The sequence below is a fragment of the Sus scrofa genome, chromosome 1, assembly GCF_000003025.6.
Source record: "Sus scrofa isolate TJ Tabasco breed Duroc chromosome 1, Sscrofa11.1, whole genome shotgun sequence".
Taxonomy (NCBI): domain Eukaryota; kingdom Metazoa; phylum Chordata; class Mammalia; order Artiodactyla; family Suidae; genus Sus; species Sus scrofa.
This window is the reverse complement of record NC_010443.5, coordinates 135,692,262-135,717,075: the sequence shown is the minus strand read 5'-3', so window position 1 is coordinate 135,717,075 and position 24,814 is coordinate 135,692,262. Positions and strand designations below refer to the sequence as shown.

At 34.8% G+C, this 24,814-nt stretch overlaps 1 protein-coding gene across 10 annotated transcripts in view; it reads right to left on the bottom strand.

Annotated features, from left to right (window-relative positions):
* DPH6 (diphthamine biosynthesis 6) overlaps positions 1–24,814 on the bottom strand; it is a 445,353-nt gene that overhangs the window by 305,835 nt on the left and 114,704 nt on the right. For all 10 annotated transcript variants that reach the window (XM_021098213.1, XM_021098165.1, XM_021098179.1 and 7 more), the window contains exon 6: positions 13,432–13,493. In XM_021098213.1, the coding sequence (XP_020953872.1) occupies positions 13,432–13,493 (62 nt within the window). The remainder of the gene's footprint in view (positions 1–13,431; positions 13,494–24,814) is intronic.

Sequence of the window (24,814 nt, the reverse complement as noted above, 5' to 3'; positions counted from 1 at the left end):
AAGGTCAACAAAATTGACAAACCCCTGGCCAGACTCACTAAAAAGAGGAGAGAAAGAACCCAAATAACCAAAATTATAAATGAAAAAGGAGAAATCACAACGGATACAGCAGAAATACAAAAAACCATAAGAGAATACTATGAACAACTATACGGCAACAAGTTTGACAATCTGGAAGAAATGGACAATTTTCTAGAATCTTACAGCTTGCCAAAACTGAATCAAGCAGAAACAGACCAACTGAACAGACCGATCACTAGAAATGAAATTGAAGAGGTCATAAAATCACTCCCTACAAATAAAAGTCCAGGACCAGATGGCTTCACAGGTGAATTTTATCAAACATATAAAGAGGAATTGGTGCCCATCCTCCTTAAACTCTTTCAAAAGGTTGAAGAAGGAATACTCCCAAAGACATTCTATGATGCCACCCTCACCCTCATTCCAAAACCAGGCAGAGATACCACCAAAAAAGAAAACTATCGCCCAATATCATTGATGAATATAGGTGCAAAAATTCTCAACAAAATCTTAGCCAACTGAATCCAACAACATACCAAAAAAATTATACACCATGACCAGGTTGGGTTCATCCCAGGTTCACAAGGATGGTTCAACATACGCAAATCAATCAGCATCATACACCACATTAACAAAAAAAATAGTCAAAAATCATATGATCATCTCAATAGACGCAGAAAAAGCATTTGACAAAGTTCAACATCCATTCATGATCAAGACCCTCGCCAAAGTGGGTATAGAGGGAACATTCCTGAATATCATCAAAGCCATTTATGAGAAACCCACAGCAAATATAATACTCAATGGGGAAAAACTGAAAGCCTTCTCACTCAAATCTGGAACAAGACAGGGATGCCCACTCTCACCACTGCTCTTCAACATCGTTTTGGAAGTCTTAGCCACAGCAATTAGACAAACAAAAGAAATCAAAGGCATCCATATAGGAAGAGAAGAGATCAAACTGTCACTGTATGCAGATGATATGATACTATACCTAGAAAACCCTAAGGACTCAACCCCAAAACTCCTTGAACTGATTAATAAATTCAGCAAAGTGGCAGGATATAAGATTAACATTCAGAAGTCAGTTGCATTTCTGTATACCAGCAATGAAACATTAGAAAAGGAATACAAAAATACGATACCCTTTAAAATTGTACCTCACAAAATCAAATACCTCGGAATACACCTGACCAAAGAGGTAAAGGACCTATATGCCGAGAACTATAAAACTTTAATCAAAGAAATCAAAGAAGATGTAAAGAAATGGAAAGATATTCCATGTTCCTGGATTGGGAAAATCAATATTGTAAAAATGGCCATTCCACCCAAAGCAATCTACAGATTCAATGCAATCCCTATCAAATTACCCATGACATTTTTCACAGAATTAGAACAAACAATCCAAACATTTATATGGAACCACAAAAGACCCAGAATCGCCAAAGCAATCCTGAGAAACAAAAACCAAGCAGGAGGCATAACTCTCCCAGACTTCAAGAAATACTACAAAGCCACAGTCATCAAAACAGTGTGGTACTGGTATCAAAACAGACAGACAGACCAATGGAACAGAATAGAGAATCCGGAAATAAACCCTGACACCTATGGTCAATTAATCTTTGACAAGGGAGGCAAGAACATCAAATGGGAAAAGGAAAGTCTATTCAGCAAGCATTGCTGGGAAACCTGGACAGCTGCATGCAAAGCAATGAAACTAGAACACACCCTCACACCATGCACAAAAATAAACTCCAAATGGCTGAAAGACTTAAATATACGACAGGACACCATCAAACTCCTAGAAAAAAACATAGGCAAAACACTCTCTGACATCAACATCATGAATACTTTCTCAGGGCAGTCTCCCAAAGCAATAGAAATTAGAGCAAAAATAAACCCATGGGACCTCATCAAACTGAAAAGCTTTTGCACAGCAAAGGAAACCAAAAAGAAAACAAAAAGACAACTTACAGAATGGGAGAAAACAGTTTCAAATGATGCAACTGACAAGGGCTTAATCTCTAGAATATATAAGCAACTTATACAACTCAACAGCAAAAAAACCAATCAATCAATGGAAAAATGGGCAAAAGACCTGAATAGACATTTCTCCAAAGAAGACAGACAGATGGCCAACAAACACATGAAAAAATGCTCAACATCGCTGATTATAAGAGAAATGCAAATCAAAACTACCATGAGATACCACCTCACACCAGTCAGAATGGCCATCATTAATAAATCCACAAATAACAAGTGCTGGAGGGGCTGTGGAGAAAAGGGAACCCTCCTGCACCTCTGGTGGGAATGTCAACTGGTACAGCCACTATGGAGAACAGTTTGGAGATACCTTAGAAATCTATACATAGAACTTCCATATGACCCCGCAATCCCACTCTTGGGCATCTATCCGGACAAAACTCTACTTAAAAGAGACACATGCACCCTCATGTTCATTGCAGCACTATTCACAATAGCCAGGACATGGAAACAACCCAAATGTCCATCGACAGATGACTGGATTGGAAGATGTGGTATATATACACAATGGAATACTACTCAGCCATAAAAAAGGATGACATAATGCCATTTGCAGCAACATGGATGGAACTAGAGAATCTCATCCTGAGTGAAATGAGCCAGAAAGACAAAGGCAAATACCATATGATATCACTTATAACTGGAATCTAATATCCAGCACAAATGAACATCTCCTCAGAAAAGAAAATCATGGACTTGGAGAAGAGACTTGTGTTTGCCTGATGGGAGGGGGAGGGAGTGGGAGGGATCGGGAGCTTGGGCTTATCAGACACAACCTAGAATAGATTTACAAGGAGATCCTGCTGAATAGCATTGAGAACTTTGTCTAGATACTCATGTTGCAACAGAAGAAAGGGTGGGGGAAAAAACTGTAATTGCAATGTATACATGTAAGGATAACCTGACCCCCTTGCTGTACAGTGGGAAAATAAAAAAAATAAAAAAAAAAGAACATTCGGAGAACCAAAAATAAACTTTTGGAAATTAAAAATAAATTATGAAAAAATTCAATTGAAAAGTCTGAAGGTCGAATTAAGAAATTATCCCAGAAACAGCAAAAATGATGTGAGGTAAAAATTAAAAGAGAAAAGTTATAAATTTAAGAAATGTCTAAATAATAGAAATTGGAAGAAGCAAAAACAAAGGGGAGGCAAACACCAGTGAAATAATCCAGGAGAATTTCCCAGAGCTGAAATTTTCAAACTGAAAATACTACCTCGCTCAGCACAATGGATAAAAACATGCAAACCCAAGACATTGCATGTAAAACTTAACAATTTGTAGGGCAAAAGAAATATCTTATGTACTCTTACAGAGACAAGATGGAGGGAGAAATAATAAGGTTGCATACAAATAGTCAGGAATCAGAATGACTCTGGGCTTCTCAAGTTACAAGGGAATGAAGCAATACTATCAAGATCCAGAAGGAAAAATACTCAAAAAAAATAGAATTTACGATTTGCTAAAGAACTGATGAAATGTGAGAAAAAAAAAAACATTTATAGATACAGTGTCTCAAAACACTTATTTCCTATGGACCCTTTCTCAAAAATCTTAGAGAATGTGCTTCACAAAAATGAGAATAAAATGGATAAACAAGAAGACTCTAGATCAAGGAAACAAGGGCTCCAACACAGAAGGAAAGTTAAGGTATCTCCAGGATTATGGGGAGATGACAGGATGACAGCCTTGTAAAGGCATAAAAGGAAACTAGCCCAGATTACACACACCAGGTCAGAGGGCCATGGAAAGGACTTCAGGTAGAGGAAGCTGAAAAAAATACTTAATATGTTTGAACATGTGGCTAAGAGACTAGAAAACTGGCAATGAGTATAATAGCATTGAATTAATGACTAGTACATAGAATACTAAATAAATGAAGAAAACAAGATAATTATTAATTCAAATTAAAAACAATTTTTATAAACAGGAATGTTTATTACCTCACTCAGCTGTGTTTTGGATTTTCATAGTTATCATAATTTAAACAGTGACTATTCAGCCAACTGATATTGCAATATAAGAGCATGGGAAGATGGAAGGAAAGAAAGAATATATATATGTGATGGAGGCAAAAGAGTAAAGACAGCTAAATCTGCATAATCTAGAGTGAGAAGTCAATAAATAATATTCAAATTGGGAGAGATCATGAAGTAGTAATACCAAGACAGGGAGATAAAAATCAAATAATCAACTATAAGAGATAAAAGATGCTAAAATGAGTGAGAGGCAGGAAAGACTCAGAGGATTGTTTCTGTAGCAAAAGTTGAAGAACCATTTGAGGTTATTACTTTGACAAACATTTAAAAATATCACAAAACCAGGAAGATTCTTAACATTTAAAGAACTGCCCAAAACTTTAAAAATTTGATTTAATTTTCATATTAAAATTCATCTCCTTTTTTGAAAAATGACAAAATAATCACGGGGGAAATCACAAAAGATAAAATTATTTTATTTTATTTTATTTTTGCTTTTTTAGGGCCACACTCGAGGCACATGGAGGTTCCCAGGCTAGTGGTTGAATCAGAGCAGTAGCTGCTGGCCTACATCACAGCCACAGCAATGTAGGATCCGAGCCACGCCTGCGACCTACACCACAGCTCACAGCAACCCCGGATCCTTAACCCACTGAGCGAGGTCGAGGATCGAACCTGTAACCTCATGGTTCCTAGTCAGGATTCGTTTCCACTGCACCATGACGGGAACTCCAAGACAAATAATTTTAGAATCCATCGTTCACTTATCAGAATATAACTTTAGGTACCTGCAGAAATTTAAGAAGCAATAGCTAAAATGATTCTATAATTAAAGTAACAAATATATAAGCCCTGAAGTTGTATCTTTTGACCCAGAAACTACATTACTAGAAATTTATCTAAAGAAAACAATAATCGGAACTGCGGAACTACACAGAAGATTTATTAGGAAATATAATCACATTATTAAAAATAATTTTAAAATAAATAACATTATTTATAGTAGTTTAGAAACAGCAAACATTCCTAATAAGAGATAACATTAAATTTGTCAGGCTATATGTATATTCATTTGTAGAACAGGAATAGGATGGAATTTACACAGCCATTAAGTAATATATTTTCGGGAGTTCCCACAGTGGCTCTGTGGTTAAGAACCCAACATAGTCTCTGTGAGAATGAGGGTTCAATCCCTGGCCTCGCTCAGTGGGTTAAAGATCTAGTGTTGCCACAAGCTACAACGTTGGGTGAAGATGCTGCTCAGATCTGGTGTTGCCATGGCTGTGGCGTAGGCCTCAGTTGCAGCTCCAATTTGACCCCTAGCCTGGGAACTTTCAAGTGCCGCAGGTGCAGCCATAAAAAGAAAACAAAAAACAAAAACAAAACAAATTAATGTATTTTCAAGCAAATTCGGTTATGTGGGAAAATAAACACAGCATAATAGAAGGAAAAAGGAGACAAACTGTAGATTTAGCTGAACCAAATTATGACAATAAAATATATACAAGACACAAAACTGTGTGTACAACAAACTCCCAGGAAATAAAACATTATGGAATGTACCAACATGTTAGCAGTGTGCACCATGGGGCAGAAGAACTAGGCTCTTTGCTTTCCTTTACTTTATTATATCTCAAATTTTCAGCAATGGGTATTCTCATGTTGTTTATAAAGAATTCCCATTTATTGACCAGTTGGGAGAGGGAAGGGGGAGGGGCAATATATGAGCAGGGAATTAAGAGGTACAAACTATTATGTATTATAAAAGCTACAGGGATATTTTGTACAACACAGGGAATACAGTCAATATTTAATAATAATTAAATGGAATATAATCTTTCAAAATTGTGAACCACTATATAGTACACCTATAATTTATATAATATTGTACATATCCCCATTTTTTTTTAATTTCAGGCAAATATATGAAAGTATTCAATGTGAATCTTTTGCTTATGTCCTTGCAAATGTATATCTATTTTGTGTACCTATAGTTTTATTTCAATATTGCTTTTATTTATTTAGCACCTTGCCATCAACACACACACTGAATATATTTTTTTAACTGTAGAACTGAACTTTGTAAAGTATACCCATCACATTTTAATTAAAAACTTTCCCAGGAATGGATACCCACATTGCCTCCAAAAATTCCAACACTATCAAAAATAACCCTGCAAATACTATTCTAGCTGTGTCCTTTATGGACTGCCAGGAGAAGTGGTACAGCAAGGAGAGTAGGGGTATTTAAAGGTAATACAATAATGACCTGAATGTTAGTACCAGTCCACATTCTTAAAGGGGCTCTATAAATCTCTAGCTATCGACAATTGGCATTATGCTGCTTCCTCATTTTTGCCAAAGTGGTACAAGTAATATCCCACTGTTGCTTTAATTTGTATTTCTCTCATACTAAATCATTTTGAGCATCTCTTCAGATCTGTGTTAGGTTTTAGACATTCTCTTCTGTATAGTGATTCTACATAGCTTTGACCATTATTCTGCTAGGTCTGCTGTCTCACATGTTGATATAGGCCAATTAAAAATCCCTTAAGAGTTTTAAATATGATCCCACGTACAGTGTTTATCCAGTTCTCTGTGTATTTTGCAAAGGAGAAAAGTTTCAGAATTCTTTAGTAATGGCAAATTTTACTCATAATAGTAAACATTATTAACATTTATTGAGCACTTATATGTGCCAGACACTGAATTAAGCACCTTAAATATCATTTCACTGTTATTACTTCCTTTTTATATACACATAACTAACTAGATCAATGTTGCAGGTAAGCAGTTCAGTCAGGATTCCCACCTGGGGTCCTGGGTACTGAAGTAACTCACTGACTGCTATCTCACACTGCCCATGTGATCTGAATGAACTATGAAAGACTCCTGCCCAAAGATATCATCTTCTCTCTACAGCCTCTGCCACCAACTTCTCTGTAATCTCAGAGATAAATATTAATTCCTAAAAGAGAAACCATTATAATATGCAAAAATTCCCTTACTTAAAAATATTAACCCTTGGATATGGCAATGAAGAATTAATACACTAGCGAAACTGACATTATAGTAGTTAACAAGTCATGTCAACACATTATATAAGGGGTATGAAAGAAGTGGCTTGGATGATTTGAGGCAGAATGGATTCCTTTACCTAATGTTTTTCTCTCCCACTCCTGCAAGTTCAAAGGTTGTCTATTTTCACTCCATCTTTTGGATTCCTTGACTATTCATTAGAGTTGTGTCAACAAGTTGGAAAATGAATATATGGTTGATTTTTAATCTCACTTAATGAGGTTAATCACATTATTTATAAAGATATTAAGGGACTCCTTAATATCTGATTAGTCTTAGACAATGATGCAGAGAGCCCTAGACAACAAGTTGAAAAAAAAATAAAACATACTTTCTAAGTGCAGAAAGAAGATAGAATTTGACAGATGACTCATTCACTTTTACATTAGAATCACTGTACTCTGGGTACATTAGGCAACTGACTGAGTCTCCTTTATGAGCATATGCAAGAATTAAAAGGGAAAAAAAGCTGGGCCGTCTGAATAAAACTGTAGATTCTGTCAGATAACTGTTGTGAATGATGTGAGAAAAAATTTCTAACTGTGTAAAACTGATTAAGTATTCACTTTACAGAGAGCTCATGTACACACACATTAGACTATGGAGAAGCCAGACAAAAAGACATTTAGATTGCTTGCATAATTTCCTATAACTATCAGGAAACAGAATGCCCATTGAAAGTGTACAATTAGCCATTAATATTCATCCTTCTCTTTAAGTATAATTTCAAAACCATTCTGAGAAGCTACTTATCAAAATTAGCAAAAACAATAACAGCAAGGTCCCAAATTCTCTTCAAACATTGCTTCTGTTCTTTCCTTTCTCTCCTCCACTCTTGCAACTCCAATTACATGTATCATAAACTTCTCTTCCTTACATCTCATATTCTCTTGTCTATTTTCCATTCTATTCTCTCTGTGCTTCAGTTTGGATACTTTTACATCATCCTACCTTCCAGTTCTTTAACTGTCTATACAAATGTATCTAATCTACTGTTAAACACATGTATTGTGCTCTTAGTTTCACAATACAAATTTCAGTTAAATTTATTTTTAAATTCCAGAACTCCATTTAATTCTTTTAAATAGATTCCAAATACCCCCTAAAATAGTTATCTCCTTACCCAATTCCATAGTCATTTTAAAGTCTAAATCTGATAATTTGATTATATAGATATCCTCTGAGACAGTATCTATTGTGTGTTTTTCTCTGTTTTAGTTATCTTCTCAGGTCTCCTGAAATGCCTGGTTATTTTGGATGGCCTGAAGAAAACTGTCTGTAAACTATTTTAAATCTGAGGCTCTGAATCATGTTAACTTTCTTGAGAGAGAAATAAGCAGTAAGAGGGAGGATCAGAACTACAACTATAAATGTAATAAAATTCATTGAGTTAAAAAAAAGTAGGATCAGATCACTTTAATTCAATCTAGGATTGATATGATTCAAACTTGGACACAAGCAATTTGCAAGGGATGCACTACTTCCAGTCTATCTTTACTCCTAAGTTTAGTCCATTTAGGAATCCATCTGAAAACCTGGAGGCTTATGCAGGTCCAATCCACTTTGGTTTGCCCTGAATTTCAATGTTTGTCTCCCCAGCCCTATGAAGCTGCTGAAAGTCCTAGTCAGATTCTTAGCTGGAGTCTTTTCCTCAGCTTCTTGGGGTCTCTGTAGCACTTTTAAATTAGTAAATGTCTTGAGGGGAAAAGGGGCAATGTTCAGGGCTTTCATCCTCTCTGGAATTCTGGCCCCTCAAATTATTTCAGATTTTGTAATTCTCTAATGCCTTCCAACATTAATTTGTTTTAATTTCAGACCACTTTTTTTAAAAACAGTTGGATTTTATTTTATTTTTTAAAAAATTTTTTATTGTTATTTCCCCAATATGATTTTTTTTTTCTACAGTATAGCATGGTGACCCAGTTACATATACATGTATACATTCTTTTTTCTTTTTTCTCCCATTATCATGCTCCATCATAAGTGACTAGACATAGTTCTCAGTGCTACACAGCAGGATCTCATGCAAACTATTGCTTTTGTAATGGATTAGCACACCACTTTTCTAGTTATCTGAATTGGGGGAGTTGAACTGAGAGAAGTTATTCAACCATAGCTGGAAATGAATGTCTTAATATCTATTTAACTTAAAATTAAAATGAAAAACTCTTATACCATCTGAATTGGCATGTCTATTCTAGAATTTTATCCTACAAATAAACTCATAAAAGCCCAAAGATATACGTACAATAATGCCTATCCTAGCATTATTTTTAATAGAAAAATACATGAAAGAATCAATAAAGAATAAACTTTGTCAATAAAGAACAGGTTCAATATATTCTAGGGTATCCATGTAATAGAACACAATGATGTGGAAACCAATGACCTGAAGTTTCATGTGTTAAAATGGAAGATGGAGAATAATATGCATAGTATCCTCCTACTAGGTTAAAATGGACAGACACATGCACACATATTTACATATGCAAAAGATGTTTTTGAAGAGCTACATTAGAAGAGAAAAGAGTTGTTCTGGGAAAGGATAGAAAAACTGAAACCTGGAGACAGTGGAAGACTTTTCACTATCTTACTGTGTTTGAATTTATGGTTTAACGTACTACATGTCTTAGGAAAAGGCAGTTCAAAGAAGGCTTATTTAAGAAAGACAACCTCACAGTATTAAACTCTGAGTTTAGACGTTAAGGGAAGACTGAATTTAGTCAAGTGCTGGAGAGAGAGAAAGCATCCAGAGAAAGGGAGCAGACAGGTAGATGTGAGGGAAATCAACAATTCAAAACTGATAAAGGAGAGGGCAGATGTAGGATATATATCTTACAGGCTTCATTTTCCTCATGGACAGACTGTGCTAAGTTTAAATTTACTCTGAGACAATGGAGAGCAACTCAAAAGTTTCTAATGAAAGTGTGACATGACCAGATTTGCATTTCATATATATCATGATGGCAACACTGTGGACAATGGATGGACAGGGGGCAAGCAGGGAGGAGGAGAAAATATTTCAGGCAGAAGAAAGTTCTAAGGAGAAAAAGGGTAAATAAAGTGTGCTTAAGTAATAAAGAGGCTTATGTGACTCTGGTTCAGTGAGTCAGAGACTGGTTGAAAATGAGCCTGAAAAAGGTTGATACGATGTTGATCATATAAGGTCTCAAAGGGTGTAATCTCACAGGAGTTATTAAATGATATTGTAATTGAAATGAGAAACCCATTTAAACTTTAAATGGAGTAGTGGTGTATTTGATTTATACTTAAAAAAAAAGTCACTCCAGCATCTACAGGAATAGTAAGTCGTAAGAGGGCAATGGCAGAAGTGAGCAGACCAGTTAGTTAGGGGCTGATATAGTATTCCAGGTAAGAGATGATCATGGTATGGTGGTAGCAACAGACAGTGAGACGTGCTTGGATTTGGAATATATTTAGGAGATAGAACAGACAAGATCATGTTGATGGGTTGGACTGAGAAACTGAGAGAGAAAAGTATAAATAATTTGGATTTTAGCCTGTAGTCAAAAGGGACTTTGAAAGTTTTGAAATGAGTGACACAGTTACAGTTGAATATATTAGAACAATGATCTTGAGGCAGTAAGCAAAATGAATTCTTTGAGAAATAGAATGGAAGGGAGAGGCAAATTTGGAGGTATCAGTAATACTCCAGGCCTGAAGTGACAGGCATCTGAATTACGGTGATGACAAAATAAATGGCTGAAGTGATGGATATAAAGGCTATAATCAGGTTTGTAGAGATTTAATTTGCAGTGCCTTTTGGCACTGGAGTTTAGCAGAGAAATCTGGGCTGGAAATATCTGGGAGTCATCAGAACAGAACTGGTAACTAAAGCCATGTGAATGACTGAGATCAGCCAGGAAAAGTTGGTAGACTAAAAATGGAACCTAGACTAGGAACTAGCAAAAGAGACTAAGAGTGACCAGAACCAAAGGGGAAAATTAGGCAAGTGTGGCATCACGGGTGTCAGTACAAGCACTTCAAGAAGAAATATTTGTAACTGTCCCATAAGGACTGAGATCTGCTGGGTTTGGTAAAAATGGAGGTGATAGGTGATTGAGATCAGAGCTGTATGCACTCAGAGAAGGAAAAATAATCCAGATGCTAGGTACATGAGGCATCTGAGATATGAGGAAGTACTGACTATGAATAGAGACAATACTTCTGAAAGTTTTGGTTTTGAAGCAAAGAAGAAAGAGAAATGCCTAGAGAAATTACTAGAGCAGAGGGAAGGAATATTTAGGATGGGAGAGATGGTAGCATGTTTCAACTGCAATGTGAAGGAGACCATAAAGAGAGAGAGGAGGAAGATATTGGAGGGGGTGGGTTGATTGCAAGGTTTCTAAGAAGACAGATGTTAATGGGATCCAGAGCACAGAGAGTGGATTAGCCACACACAGGAAGGAGCACACTTTCCCAGGCACAGCAAGCAAGCATAGGTGTGGGTGTACGTCGGTTGGAAGGAGTGGTGCTCAGAGGTAGAGGAATTTCTAAGATGAAGATTTCTATTTCCTCTGTGAAGAAAGAAACAAATGTAAAGGGATTTGAAACTTGAGGAGAATAGAGGAGGAATAAAATGGTCATTATGGAGAACAGGTAGAGAATTTTTCTAGCGGAATGCAAGGCTGTCAGGTCATGGGAGGAACTTGAAGTTGAATAAGAAATTTCTGCTTATCTGTGTTTAAACATCCTATGATAATAACCAGGTGAATTCACAATTAACATCATGACAACCCTAAAACTTCACTTGCCTTTTCTTTGTTTCTTTCTTTTTTTCAAGCTAGGGGTCGAATCAGAGCTGTAGTTACTGGTCTATGCCACAGCCACAGCAACACAGGATCCGAGCCACGTCTGTGACCTATACCACTGCTCACAACAATGCCAGATCTTTAACCTACATAGCAAGGCTAGGGATCAAACCTGAGATCTCATGAATGCTAGTCAGATTTGTTTCTGCTGAGCCACAATGGGAACTCCTTTACTTGTCTTTTCTACAAAGATTTCTCTACATGCTTGAAATCTTAATTCACAGCTTCAAATTTTAGAAGCAGCTAAGAAATGCTCTTTCACCAAAGCTCCAGTCTCTTATTTCTGAAGTTTTCTTTCTTTCACCTTCATAAATTTAATTTCATTATTTATCTATACTTTGTGCAGAAGAAAAATTTAGTCTGATGGCACTGAATAGATATGAACATAGATATGTTGGCTATAGAACAAACTGCTATTAGAAGAGTCCTATCAGAGGGGCACAAATCCCTCTAACCATGTCCATTGGATAGACTTAAATAAATGACACCAAACTATCTAGAAATCAAATATAACTTCTCACAAATATATAATCATTTCATTTTTATTTTACTCTACTATTTCTCTGGCACATATTAGATTCTCACTAATGCTTAATAAAGAAGAAATTAATACTTTAGTGATTCTGAAGCATTTGGTACATATTGATAAACCATAAAACAATTAAATATAAATGTCTGAAACAAAATGTGAAATCTAAAGTTTACTAAGAGTTCATATCATAGCAATATGATGGTTTTAACAATGTCCAGAGATAATTCTGATGAATTAAGAGCATGAGGGAGAAAAATAACTTAATAGAGGAATTTACTTCTTTCATAGAAGTAGAGTAATTTTCTTTTTTCCACCATGACTGCAAAATAAAAAAAAACCTGAACAATTATACTATTTTAGTTAATTCAGCACGGCCATACTATTCATAACATTCAACCCCAACTCTAATAAAATACACTGAAGTTAATAGAAAAGAGTAAAAATAACAAAATCTTTCTTTAATCTTTAGAACACATTTAGGATTTGACAATAAGGGTTAAACAGTTATAACTTGAAGCTTGGGATCATTTCTTTACTGTTCTGCAAGTTAATTTCCTAACTGGTAAAAGAGAAGGGGTTAGATTAGATAATCTCTAAAGGAAGTCTCCACTCACATTTCTGATCACAGAGACTATCAGGTACTGCAGAAGTATAATACTTTACAATGTCCATTTTAATAAAAGTAAACTTTTTGACAGAACAATTTCCTTTTAGGTATAGCTTACTTACTCTTTTCGTGAGTTCAACAAGCTGGTCATAACATTCATAACTAATTTTAAGGCTATTCTCATATCCATTAGAGGTTTAATTTTTGCATAAAATTAAATCATCAATGTATCTGAGTTTTTCTAGAAACTGATTCTATAACCATCCTCACCATGGCACTGTTTTTTTTTTTTTTTCTCCAAATGCCTATATTTTGAGAAATAATAGCATAAATTCTTACCTCTAAGAGATAAGGCTCCATTTGATCCAGGGTTTTTCCAAGATGCTTATCTGGATCTAAACCTGTCAAGAAAGGTTAATTTTTTTTAGGTAAGTATTAAATTGGATGTTTAAAAACACATTATTCTACCTTTGGCTCATCCTGGCCTAGGAAACCAGTGTGTGTATATTTTAAATTGTTTTGATCCTAAAGCAAAATGTACTTTGCTCCTACTTTCTTTCTTATTTCCCTTGGGTAACTCGTTTCCCTTGTTCCTGAAAAATAAGTTTCATTCCAACTTATTCAATGGCACTTTATCAATTACCAGATGCACTGTTTTGATTCCTTTTTCATTTTTGAGAAATTGTAATTAGGATGGAAAAAAAAAGTGCCATTATGTAACTAAAATCCTTGGTGTTTTAATTATTATGCTTTGTTTTGTTTTATTTTGTTTTCTTGGTCATGCCCTCAGCATATGGAAGTTCCTAGGGCAGGGATCAAATCCAAGCTGCAGCTACAACCTATACCACAGCTGTGGGAACACTGGATCCTTAACCCACCGTGCTGGGCAGAGGCCTAAACCTGCACCTGAGCAGTGACCCAAGCTGCCAGAGAGACAACACTGGACCATTAACCTGCTGTGCCACGCAGGAACTCCATATTATGTGTTTTTATTTTAACCCATGAATAACAAAATTTTCTCACTTACCTCTATCTTATCTAGTTTCAAATGTCTTATTTGGAAAATAAAAGTAGAAAAGAGAAGAATAGACTGCATGCCTATATAATTAATTCACTTAATAACATATGGACATAAACAGTTATATTACCAAGTTAAATAACATTGCATTTCTATGATCACTTGTGTGATAATGCATTTTTTTCCAAGAAATGACAGAAATACTCCAAAAAATCATTATAGTACCAACAGCATGTGTTCAGCTAATAGAATAGTAGAATTTATGCGGGTGATGAAGTACAGGACTTCAGGAACTGAAGCTGTGGACTTCAGGAACTCTCCCCACATTCCAAAACTGACTTGCCAGGAAAAAAATCACATGCCACAAGTCAGCTATGAAATGAATGAATTCATTTTAGATATTTACAACTATAATTATGTATTAGCTTAGGTTCATTTAAATAAACTTATTTATTATTGGTTTAAAACCATTTAGCTTATTAATTATATAGAAGCTGAGTAATAATTTTCTGCTTCTATCAGATGCCTTTTCTGGTAACATGATATTTCTTACAATCACATAAGGAATAATAAAAGGGAAGTCAGGTAAAGATTAAGGATTCTTTTAGTACTAAGTTAATCAAACCCAAAGCAAACAGCTCATACTAGCAGCACTAGGTAGATTATTTGAGTCAGGTCTCTTCACAGCAATATTATTCTCACAGTATATTCACTAAAATCAAAATTTCAGTTGGCTGGGTAAACACAGAGATGAAGCAATCATGGACTTTGTCCAGTTCTTTTATCCCTGTCAACCTGTCCTGTTTACCTGAGTGGTAAACTCTTTTAGTTTTTTTATGTCTGATGATGTTCTATTTTGCTATCACTACCATGTAAGAGTTCAGTTGCAATATATTCCTTCTTTCAGAATCAGTTATTTCTAATGAGATTTATTCTGTCAGTCTAATAGTCTAGTCTGTGCTACACTGTACAATTTTTACTTTATTCAATGACATTCTGTAATTTTAACACAAGGTATCTAAGGGTATGTTTATTTTTATTTATACTGCACAGCACCAGATATGCATTTTCAATTCCAAAACTCATATCTTTCTTACAGTTTAGAAAATTTTCAGCCATTAAATCTATAAATACTGCTTTCTGCCCTTTCTTCTATTTTTCTTCCTGAAACATCAATTACACACATATTGCAATTTCTCAACCTATCGTCCATACTTTTAAATTGCTCTTTCAATTTTTTTTCCTCTGTATCTTTCTGTGTTGTCTTCTGAATAAATTATTTTTTTCTGCTTCATGCATTCTTCAACTTCATTCACTTGGATTTTATTCTGCACATTGAGTATTTTGTTTTCTAAATGACTCTGTCTCACTGCCAAAATTTCTAATTGGTTACTTTTCACATCATACTGTTGCTGTTTCATTTTGAGTTATTAATTTTTCTAATTGATTGTTTTTTCTTTAAAAGATATTTTGTTTTTCTTTAGCTCTTTGAGGTTCTCCTTCATAGGGGGCACCTTCAGTCTCCTTTTCCACAGGATTATGATCTCCTAGTTGCTTTTGTCTGTTTCCTGATACTTTGTGTTATAGCCCCATAGCTTTAGTCCTGTACTGTTTTGTATGTCCATTCATTTCTATTTCACAAAGATCTTTATAATGTTTTCCAGCACAGCTATGTCTTTCATAGTTTTCCTTCACATATTCATCTATTACCGCCACGTTTTATAGTGAAAATTTGGAAAACTCAAAACAAGAATGTAAAAGGCCAGCATGGCAGGAAGCCACTTTTTAGCCTCCCTCCCAATTCCTTGATTCTCCTATGTGATGGTCCCACAACACAAACCACACATACCACCTCAACACTTAGCAGTAGGCTCATCATTAAAATCACTTTAAAAGTCTCTTATGATTGAATCTAAGAATTTAAATTTTGGATTTGGTTGGCTAAAATTTTGTTGAGAATTTTTGTGCCTATATTCATCAAAGATATTGGCCTATAATTTTCTTTTTCTACAACCAGGTGGGATTCATCCCAGGTTCACAAGGATGGTTCAACATACACAAATCAATCAACATTATACACCACATTAACAAAAGAGTCAAAAACCACATGATCATCTCAATAGATGCAGAAAAAGCATTTGACAAAGTCCAACATTCACTCATGATAAAAACTCTTACCAAAGTAGGTATAGAGGGAACATATCTTAACATAATCAAAGACATTTATGACAAACTCGCAGCAAATATAACTCTCAGTGGAGAAAAGCTGAAAGCCTTCCCACTAAAATCTGGAACACGACAAGGATGTCTACTCTAACCACTTTTATTCAACATACTCTTAGAAGTCCTAGCCACAGCAATCAGACAAACAAAAGAAATAAAAGGTATCCAAATTGGAAGAGAAGAGGTAAAACTGTCACTCTATGCAGATGACATGATACTATAAATAGAAAACCCTAAGGAGTCCACACAAAAACTACTCGAACTGATCAACAAATTCAGTAAAGTAGCAGAATACAAGATTAACATTCTGAAATTGGTAGCATTTCTGTATACTAATAATGAGATATTGGAAAAAGAATATAAAAATACAACACCTCTTAAAATCACACCCCCAAAATTAAATACCTGGGAATAAACCTGACCAAGGAGGTGAAAGACTTAGATGCTGAGAACTATAAAACACTAATCAAGGAAAATTAAGAGGATTCAAAGAAATGGAAAGATGTTCCATGATCCTGGGTTGGAAAAATTAAAGTCATAAAAATGGCCATACTACCCAAAGCAATCTACAGATTCAGTGCAATCCCTACTAAACTACCCATGGCATTTTTCACAGAACTAGAACAAACAATCCCAAAATGTATATGGAACCATAAAAGACCCAGAATTGCCAAAGCAATCCTGAGGAACAAAAACCAAGCAGGAGGCATAACTCTCCCAGACTTCAGGCAATATTAAAAGTCATAGTGATCAAGACAGTGTGGTACTAGTACCAAAACAGAACATACAGATCAATGGAACAAAATAGAGAACCCAAAAATAAAACCTAGACATTTACTGTCAATTAATCTTTGACAAAGGAGGCAAGAACATCAAATGGGGAAAAGACAGTCTTTTCAGCAAGTGATGCTGGGAAAACTGGAGAGCCTTATGTAAATCAATGAAACTGGAACATACCCTCACAACATGCACAAAGATAAACTCAAAATGGCTTAAAGACTTAAACAGAAGACAAGATGCCATCAAACTCCTAGAAGAGAACATAGGCAAAACATTCACTGACATCAACCTTACAAATGCTTTCTCAGGTCAGTCTCCCAAGGCAACAGAAAAAAAACAAAACAAAAATAAACAAATGGGACCTAATCAAACTGACAAGCTTTTTGCACAGCAAAGGAAACCATAAAAAAATCCAAAAAGACAACCTATGGAATAGGAGAAAATAGTTTCAGATGATGCAAATGACAAGGGCTAATCCCTAAAATATACAAACAACTTATACAACTCAACAGCAAAAAAGCCAAAAACCATTTGAAAAATGGGCAGAAGATCTGCATAGAGATTTCTCCAAAAAAAGATATACAGATTGCCAATAACTATATGAAAAAATGCTCAGCATCACTGATTATTAGAGAAATGCAAGTCAAAACTACTATGAGGTACCACTTTACACTGGTCAGAATGGCCATCATTAATAAGTCCACAAATAACAAACGCTGGAGAGGGGGTGAAGAAAGGGAAGCCTCCTACACTGCTGGTGGCAATGTAAATTGGTACATCCACTATGGAAAACAGTAGGGAAGTACCTCGGAAAATATATTAACTACCGTATGACCCAGAAATCCCACTCTTGGGCATATATCTGGACAAAATCTCCTTGAAAAAGACACATACACACATATGTTCATTGTAGCACTATTCACAATAGCCAAGACATGGAAACAACCTAAATGTCCATCCATGGATGAATGGATTAAGAAGATGTGGTATATATACACAATGGAATACTACTCATCCATAAAAAAGAACAAAACAATGCCATTTGAAGCAACATGGATGGAACTAGAGATTCCAATACTAAGTGGAATAAGTCAGAAAGAGAAAGCCAAATACCATATGATATCACTTATATCTGCAATCTAATAATATGGCACAAATGAACCTTTCCACGGAAAAGAAACTCATGGACTTGTAGAACAGACTTGGGATTGCCGAGAGAGAGAAGAAAGAAGTGGAATGGACTGGGAATGTAGGGTTAATAAGATGCAAACTATTGCCTTTGGAATGGATAAGAAATGAGATCCTTCTGTATAGCACTGGGAACTATATCTAGTCACTTATGATGAAACATGATGGAGGATAATATGAGAAAAAGAATGTATATATGTATATGTGACTAGGTCACTTTGCTGTACAGTAGAAAATTGACAGAACACTATAAACCAGCTATAATGGAAAAAAAATCATTTAAATAAAAGAAAAAGAAAAAAAAGAATTTATGTTTTGTGTTCTATTAAAAGTGTCTGGGATAAAATAAATGCCTTTTTAAAAAGACCTTTATTTTAAGGTCCACTGAGGTACATGGAATGACTGGCCAAAGCAGACCTGCTACACAGCACAGAGAACTCTACCCAGTATTCTGTGATAATCTATGTGGGAAAAGAATCTGAGAGAGAATGGAAATACGTATTTTTATGACTGGGTCACTGTGTTGTAGAGCAGAAATTATCATAACCTTGTAAATAACTATACTTCAATAAAACTTAAAAAAAAAAGTCATGAAAGGGAAATTAAGAGCATGTGGTTTTTATAGTTAGGCACTGAAAGATCAAACTGATGATATTCTCATCTTTCTTGCAGTCCTTTAATTAATTGCAGAGTCATCAGGCTCCAGTTCTGAACTGTTACAGTAAAAAAAATAGCTGTTATATCTCCTTTCAAAAATGGCTGCATTCCATGACGGTTAAAGTAATTTCTCTTGCCTTTGGGTAAAAGAGTCAATAAAATATGTAAACATAAACCACACTGGGACAACTTTTTCATATGAATCTGTATGCATCACAGAGGTATACTCTAGTATAAATTAGTTAATCATTTCAAGATTTTTGTGTATTCATATAAGTATTTTAAATTTATTTATTTATTTCAGGAATGAGCACTGAAAGTTCTATGAAACTTAAACAGTTAAAATAAACCAAAATTTAAAACTTTATGGAAGATTTTTTTTTTCTTTTTAGAGTCACACCTGCAGCATACAGAAGTTCCCAAGGAGGGGTCCAATAGTAGCTGCAGCTGTTGGCATACGCCACAACTACAGCAATATGGGACCCAAGCTGTGTCTGCAACCTACACAACAGCGCACTGCAACGCCAGATCCTTAACCCACTGAACAGGGCCAGGGACTGAACCAGCATTCTCATGGATCCTAGTCAGGTTCACTACCATTGAACCATGGTGGGAACTCCAAGGAATATTTTTCAATTATTCTTCTGAAAAAACATGATAGCTCTTTTCACCAGGAGATTATTGTAGAACTATAAAATAGCTAACAGAGATACATTTCTTTTTTTCTCATGTAAATGAGAAATGATGTCAATGATGACATAAGTTGCTTGTATCAGTGTTTATAATTCGTTAATGGTTGTGACCCACACACGAAGTCATACAAGTTGGGATTTGTACCAGGCTTTGTGAGGGTAGTAGATGCTATTATGATTCATGGTCTGATAGTAGATATTTCACACAGGGCAGATGAATCAGTAACAATGTTTCATATATACATAATAATATATGATTTTGACAGACTCTTAAAATCAAGGAAATGCCCAGACCAGACCCGAGAAATAAACAATTTTGACATATTGCATTTTTTTTTTTTTTTGTCTTGCCATTTCTTGGGCCACTCCTGCAGCATATGGAGATTACCAGGCTAGGGGTCGAATCGGAGCTATAGCTGCTAGCCTATTCCAGAGCCACAGCAACTCAGGATCCAAGCCACGTCTGCAACCTACACCACAGTTCACGGCAATGCTGGATCCTTAACCCACTGAGCAAGGCCAGGGATTGAACCTGCAACCTCATGGTTCCTAGTCAGATTCGTTAAGCACTGCGCCATGACAGGAATTCTGACACATTGTAAATTTATAAAAGGTTATGTCTGGTGATTTTGGTAGGCTTATCTGGCACAAATAATGATTTAGGAGTTCTTTTACCTCATCAGATGATACTATTTAAACAGATTATAATTCTTTTTAAGAGTTATAGAAAAAGTATCCAATAGATACTTTTCTAGATTCAATGTAACAGCTGACATATTCTTCTGAATAAATCTTTAAATCAACTACTTTATAAGATAAAGACTTCTGTCAGGCTAACATGTTCCATTGTCCTTGGGAATGACTACTGAAGTCCTTTTCTACTGATGCCTTGCTGGTTATTGTCTGAGTGAAGTCTAGCTTTGGTTCCATTTTTCTGTTCATTAGAAAGTGAAAAGTCATTGGGGACCTCATGATTTTGCCCATAAGATGTGCATTTCAAATTGTTTTTATAAAATATTTTCTTGGGTAAGATCCAGAGATCCCTAGCAATTCAAGCTTCTGTCCTTGAGAAATCAATGGCCTAAAGTCACCCTGATCACTGAGATGTCTTCTAAATTGGTTGAGACTTACATGTGGGATGTTCTTAGTCAGGGATGTAGTAGGAAGATTATTCATCCTACCTTAGAATATATTCAGATATGGAACTTTCCTCAAGAAATTTTTTACTGCCTGAAACACTGATGATTCCATAAATATTAAACTATGCAAATGAAAATTCTTTGTAACTTATTTTTATAAATATAATGATTGAATGTTTAATTTCTTACACATTTTTTCACAAGTTTCTTCATTTAGAAACATCTTAGCATTGTATGTACCATCTTTATGAGATTTACTTTAATTTCTCTAGATGGAACAAGAAAATTATTAAGATAATTTTGGAAAAAGGCTCTGGAGAAACAGATCACTTTATCATTAAAAAAGAAGAATAAAAAACTGTTAGTTTATCTATAATTATAAAGCCCAAAGATATCAGTCTTTATCTCATGTATAAGTTTTGGTATTTTCTAACTAGATGATATGCATGGAGATTTCTGACACAGGATCCTTCATAACTGATAGTGGTAGATCAGGGTCAGATCTGCAACAATAAACTATATTTATCATTGGATTTATGCTGTAAGCAGTTCAAAGAGAAATATTTTAAACAACAAAGTCAACGTTTGAGTTAAAATTTAACACAAAGCTTAGATAACATAAATAACTCCTCAGTTTAATTTACTTGTTTTATCAGCAAGAATCCACTTGTATTTCTAAGCACCACTAAAGAAATATGCTAATATACCAATATATTTGCTCTCAAATGATTCTATTATATAGAATAGAACCATTTTAGAGTATATGAATATATAACAATACTGCAGTAATTTTAAAAACCATCTTATATATTCATTCTATTCTCAATTTTTAAGCAGTAGCCATTTAACCTGCAAATGCAGCCAGTCCAAAGACATAATCTTCTCTTTCTTTAAATAAATCCTAGTATCTAGACCCAATACAATTTCAGAATAATTTGAAAATCTCTCTCCTAATCTTTGTAATGTCATCATTCCCATTTTATTTTATATAAAACCGCATTATGTTAAAATCCTTTGAGGGACTGTGAAAAGCCTATGAAAAAGCCACAATGGTTCATGGGTTTCTTCAATGCAATTCAACTTTATCTAAAAGCGTCAATCTATTCTAGTCTTTGAAAAAGATGTTTCTTTTTTAGATTCATTTGATTTAGGTATCTGCTCTCTACTGAAACCTGGGTCATGAATGGATGTAAACTGTACTTCACCAAAACCCCAACAGTCTGTTCAATTTACCTCCTGAATCAGTCAATTGTGAACTGTGAGCCTCAATGTATCAAGCTCTCTTATAAAAACTTTTTTAATCCTTGAGATGGCTACATTTATTAATGTTGATATAAATATCAATAACAAGAACATCAATATTATTAAAGAAGATTATTACAATCCATAGGACCCAGGATGATGTTATATTTAAAGTACATTTTAACTCAAATACATAGATCAGTTACTAACAAAATTTTCTCCAAAGTGCAGGAAAAATTTACTATAAATCCTGACACCTAACCATTTAATCATGTCTTCTAGACATTCCTTGATGGAAGCTGGGTGAATGAATAAACCCACAACAAGACCTAGGCACTGGATAACTCCATGCAGAATTAAGAAATTAATTAGGAGGAAGAACCATAATTTGCAGAGCTGACATCTATTTTACTTTACTTGCATGTATCAATGGGAAGCAATTACAATTCAATTAAAATATTCAATTTTATTACTTTACTGACTGACCTTGAAGTTAATGCCTGTTTTATTTAATTGCATCATCTATGAATAAATGTTAACCCTACAATGTTATGCCCCATTATTTTCAATGCATTTTTCAACTTCTCAACTGAATTATATCAGTCAATTTATTGTCTACTGTCATGAAAGCAAGTGGAGGTTTATTTCTTCGCGACAGCCCAATATATGATATGAGAGAAACATCACAAAATGTTTGATAATGCTATTTTTAACAAAGTCAAGTAAAATGAATTGTGTTCTCATCTCAACTTTTGTAGCCTAGACTTTTACTATAAAATCAGTAGGTGATATTAGAAAGGTATAATCACTCTGAGAAGCAATTTCTAGTCTGCCTATAATTCTTGATAAATTTCAGTACAGACAGGAATGGAGCATCCTGTGTATCTTCAAAAGTTAAACACACACACATACTCTACTAATCTCTTCTTATTTTTACCAGGCTCACTGGCCATCACGAGTGGACTTCATTTAAAAAGCTCTAATGTTTTGTTGGCAAATATAATTTTTTTTTTTGTCCCAGGATTCCAACTGAGCACATCATTATCTTACAACTGAACATTTCATAAATAAAATAGCTATTATTCATTTCAAAAAGAACAATAAGAAAGATGGATTATATGATATCTAAGGTAAAAATTAGCTTTTGTATCTTGAAATTTGCCTATTTGGGGAAGGATCTTATTTCAATTTCCAGATTTTCCATTTCTATATTTAGATCACTAAAAACTATCTTAGAGGCTATGTTAGGACTCATTTCAACATGTAACTTCTTTCTAAAATCTATGAACTGGTATTCTTCTTCAGTGTGAGTAACATAAAGGACACCCAGACACTTTATGGATTCACTTTTTAGATTCATGGTACCCATGAAATAAGTGATCAATAAATCATATTAAGTATAATTATGCAGTTAATGATAATCAATACTTGCTGATGATAGTCCAAATAATTCTTTCTTCTACCTTTAACAATTCTATAATTTTAATACATAAAAAATGAATAAAAAGTAAAAAGGTATGCAATTCAAACAAATAAATTTTTTAAGGAGTATTTGAAATATTTATTTTAGAAATACCTCTTAATCTTTTCTATTAGTTTTCAACATGATGAGTACTGGAAACTAAAAGAAGCCTGAAATGAGTAGGGATTGTTTTCAGAGTGAAAGCTGAGGTTAAAAAAGTAGACAAAAGCCAATCCCAGAGGACCTTGTTTCATTTTAAAGAGTTTATACTCAAAATGGATTAAAGACCTAGATATAAGACCAGATACCTTAAAACTTTTAGAGGAAAACATAGGTCAAACACTCTCTGACATAAATGACAGCAACATCTTCTCAGATCCACCTCTTAGAGTAATGACAGTAAAAACAAAAATAAACAAATGGGACCTAATTAAACTTAAAGTTTCTGCACAGCAAAGGAAACCCTAAACAAAATGAAAAGACAATGCACAGAATGGGAGAAAATCTTTGCAAATGAAGCAACTGACAAGGGATTAATCTCCAAAATTTATAAACACCTTCTGCAGCTCAATACCAAAAAAACAAACAACCCCATCCAAAAATGGGCAGAAGATCTAAACAGACAATTCTCCAAAGAAGACATATGGATGGCCAAAAAACACATGAAAAGATGATCAACATCACTTATCATTAGAGAAATGCAAATCAAAACCATGATGAGGCACCACCTTACCCCAGCCAGAATGGCCATCATCAAAACGTCTAAAAACAAGAAGTGCTGGAGAGAGTGTGGAGAGAAAGAAACCCTATTACACTATTGGTGAGATTGTAAATTGGTGCAACCACTGTGGAAAGCAGTATGGAGATTCTTCAGAGAACTAAAAACAGAGCTACCATTTGACCCAGCAATCCCACTCCTGGGCATCTATCCAGAGAAAACCATGACTCACAAAGACACATGTATACCAATGTTCATTGCAGCACTGTTTGCAATAGCCAAGACATGGAAACAACCTAAATGTCCATCAACAGAAGAGAGGATAAAGAAGATGTGGTATTATTCAGCCAGTAAAAGGAATTAAAAGGAATGAAATAACGGCATTCTTAGCAACATGGATAGACCTAGAAATTATCATGCTAAGTGAAGTCAGTCAGATAATGAGACACCAACATCAAATGCTATCACTGACATGTGGAATCTGAAAAAAGGACAGCATGAACTTCTTTGCAGAACAGATACTGACTCACAGACTTTGAAAAACTCATGGTTTCCAAATGAGACAGGTTGGGGGTGGGGGATGCGCTGGGGTTGTGGGATGGC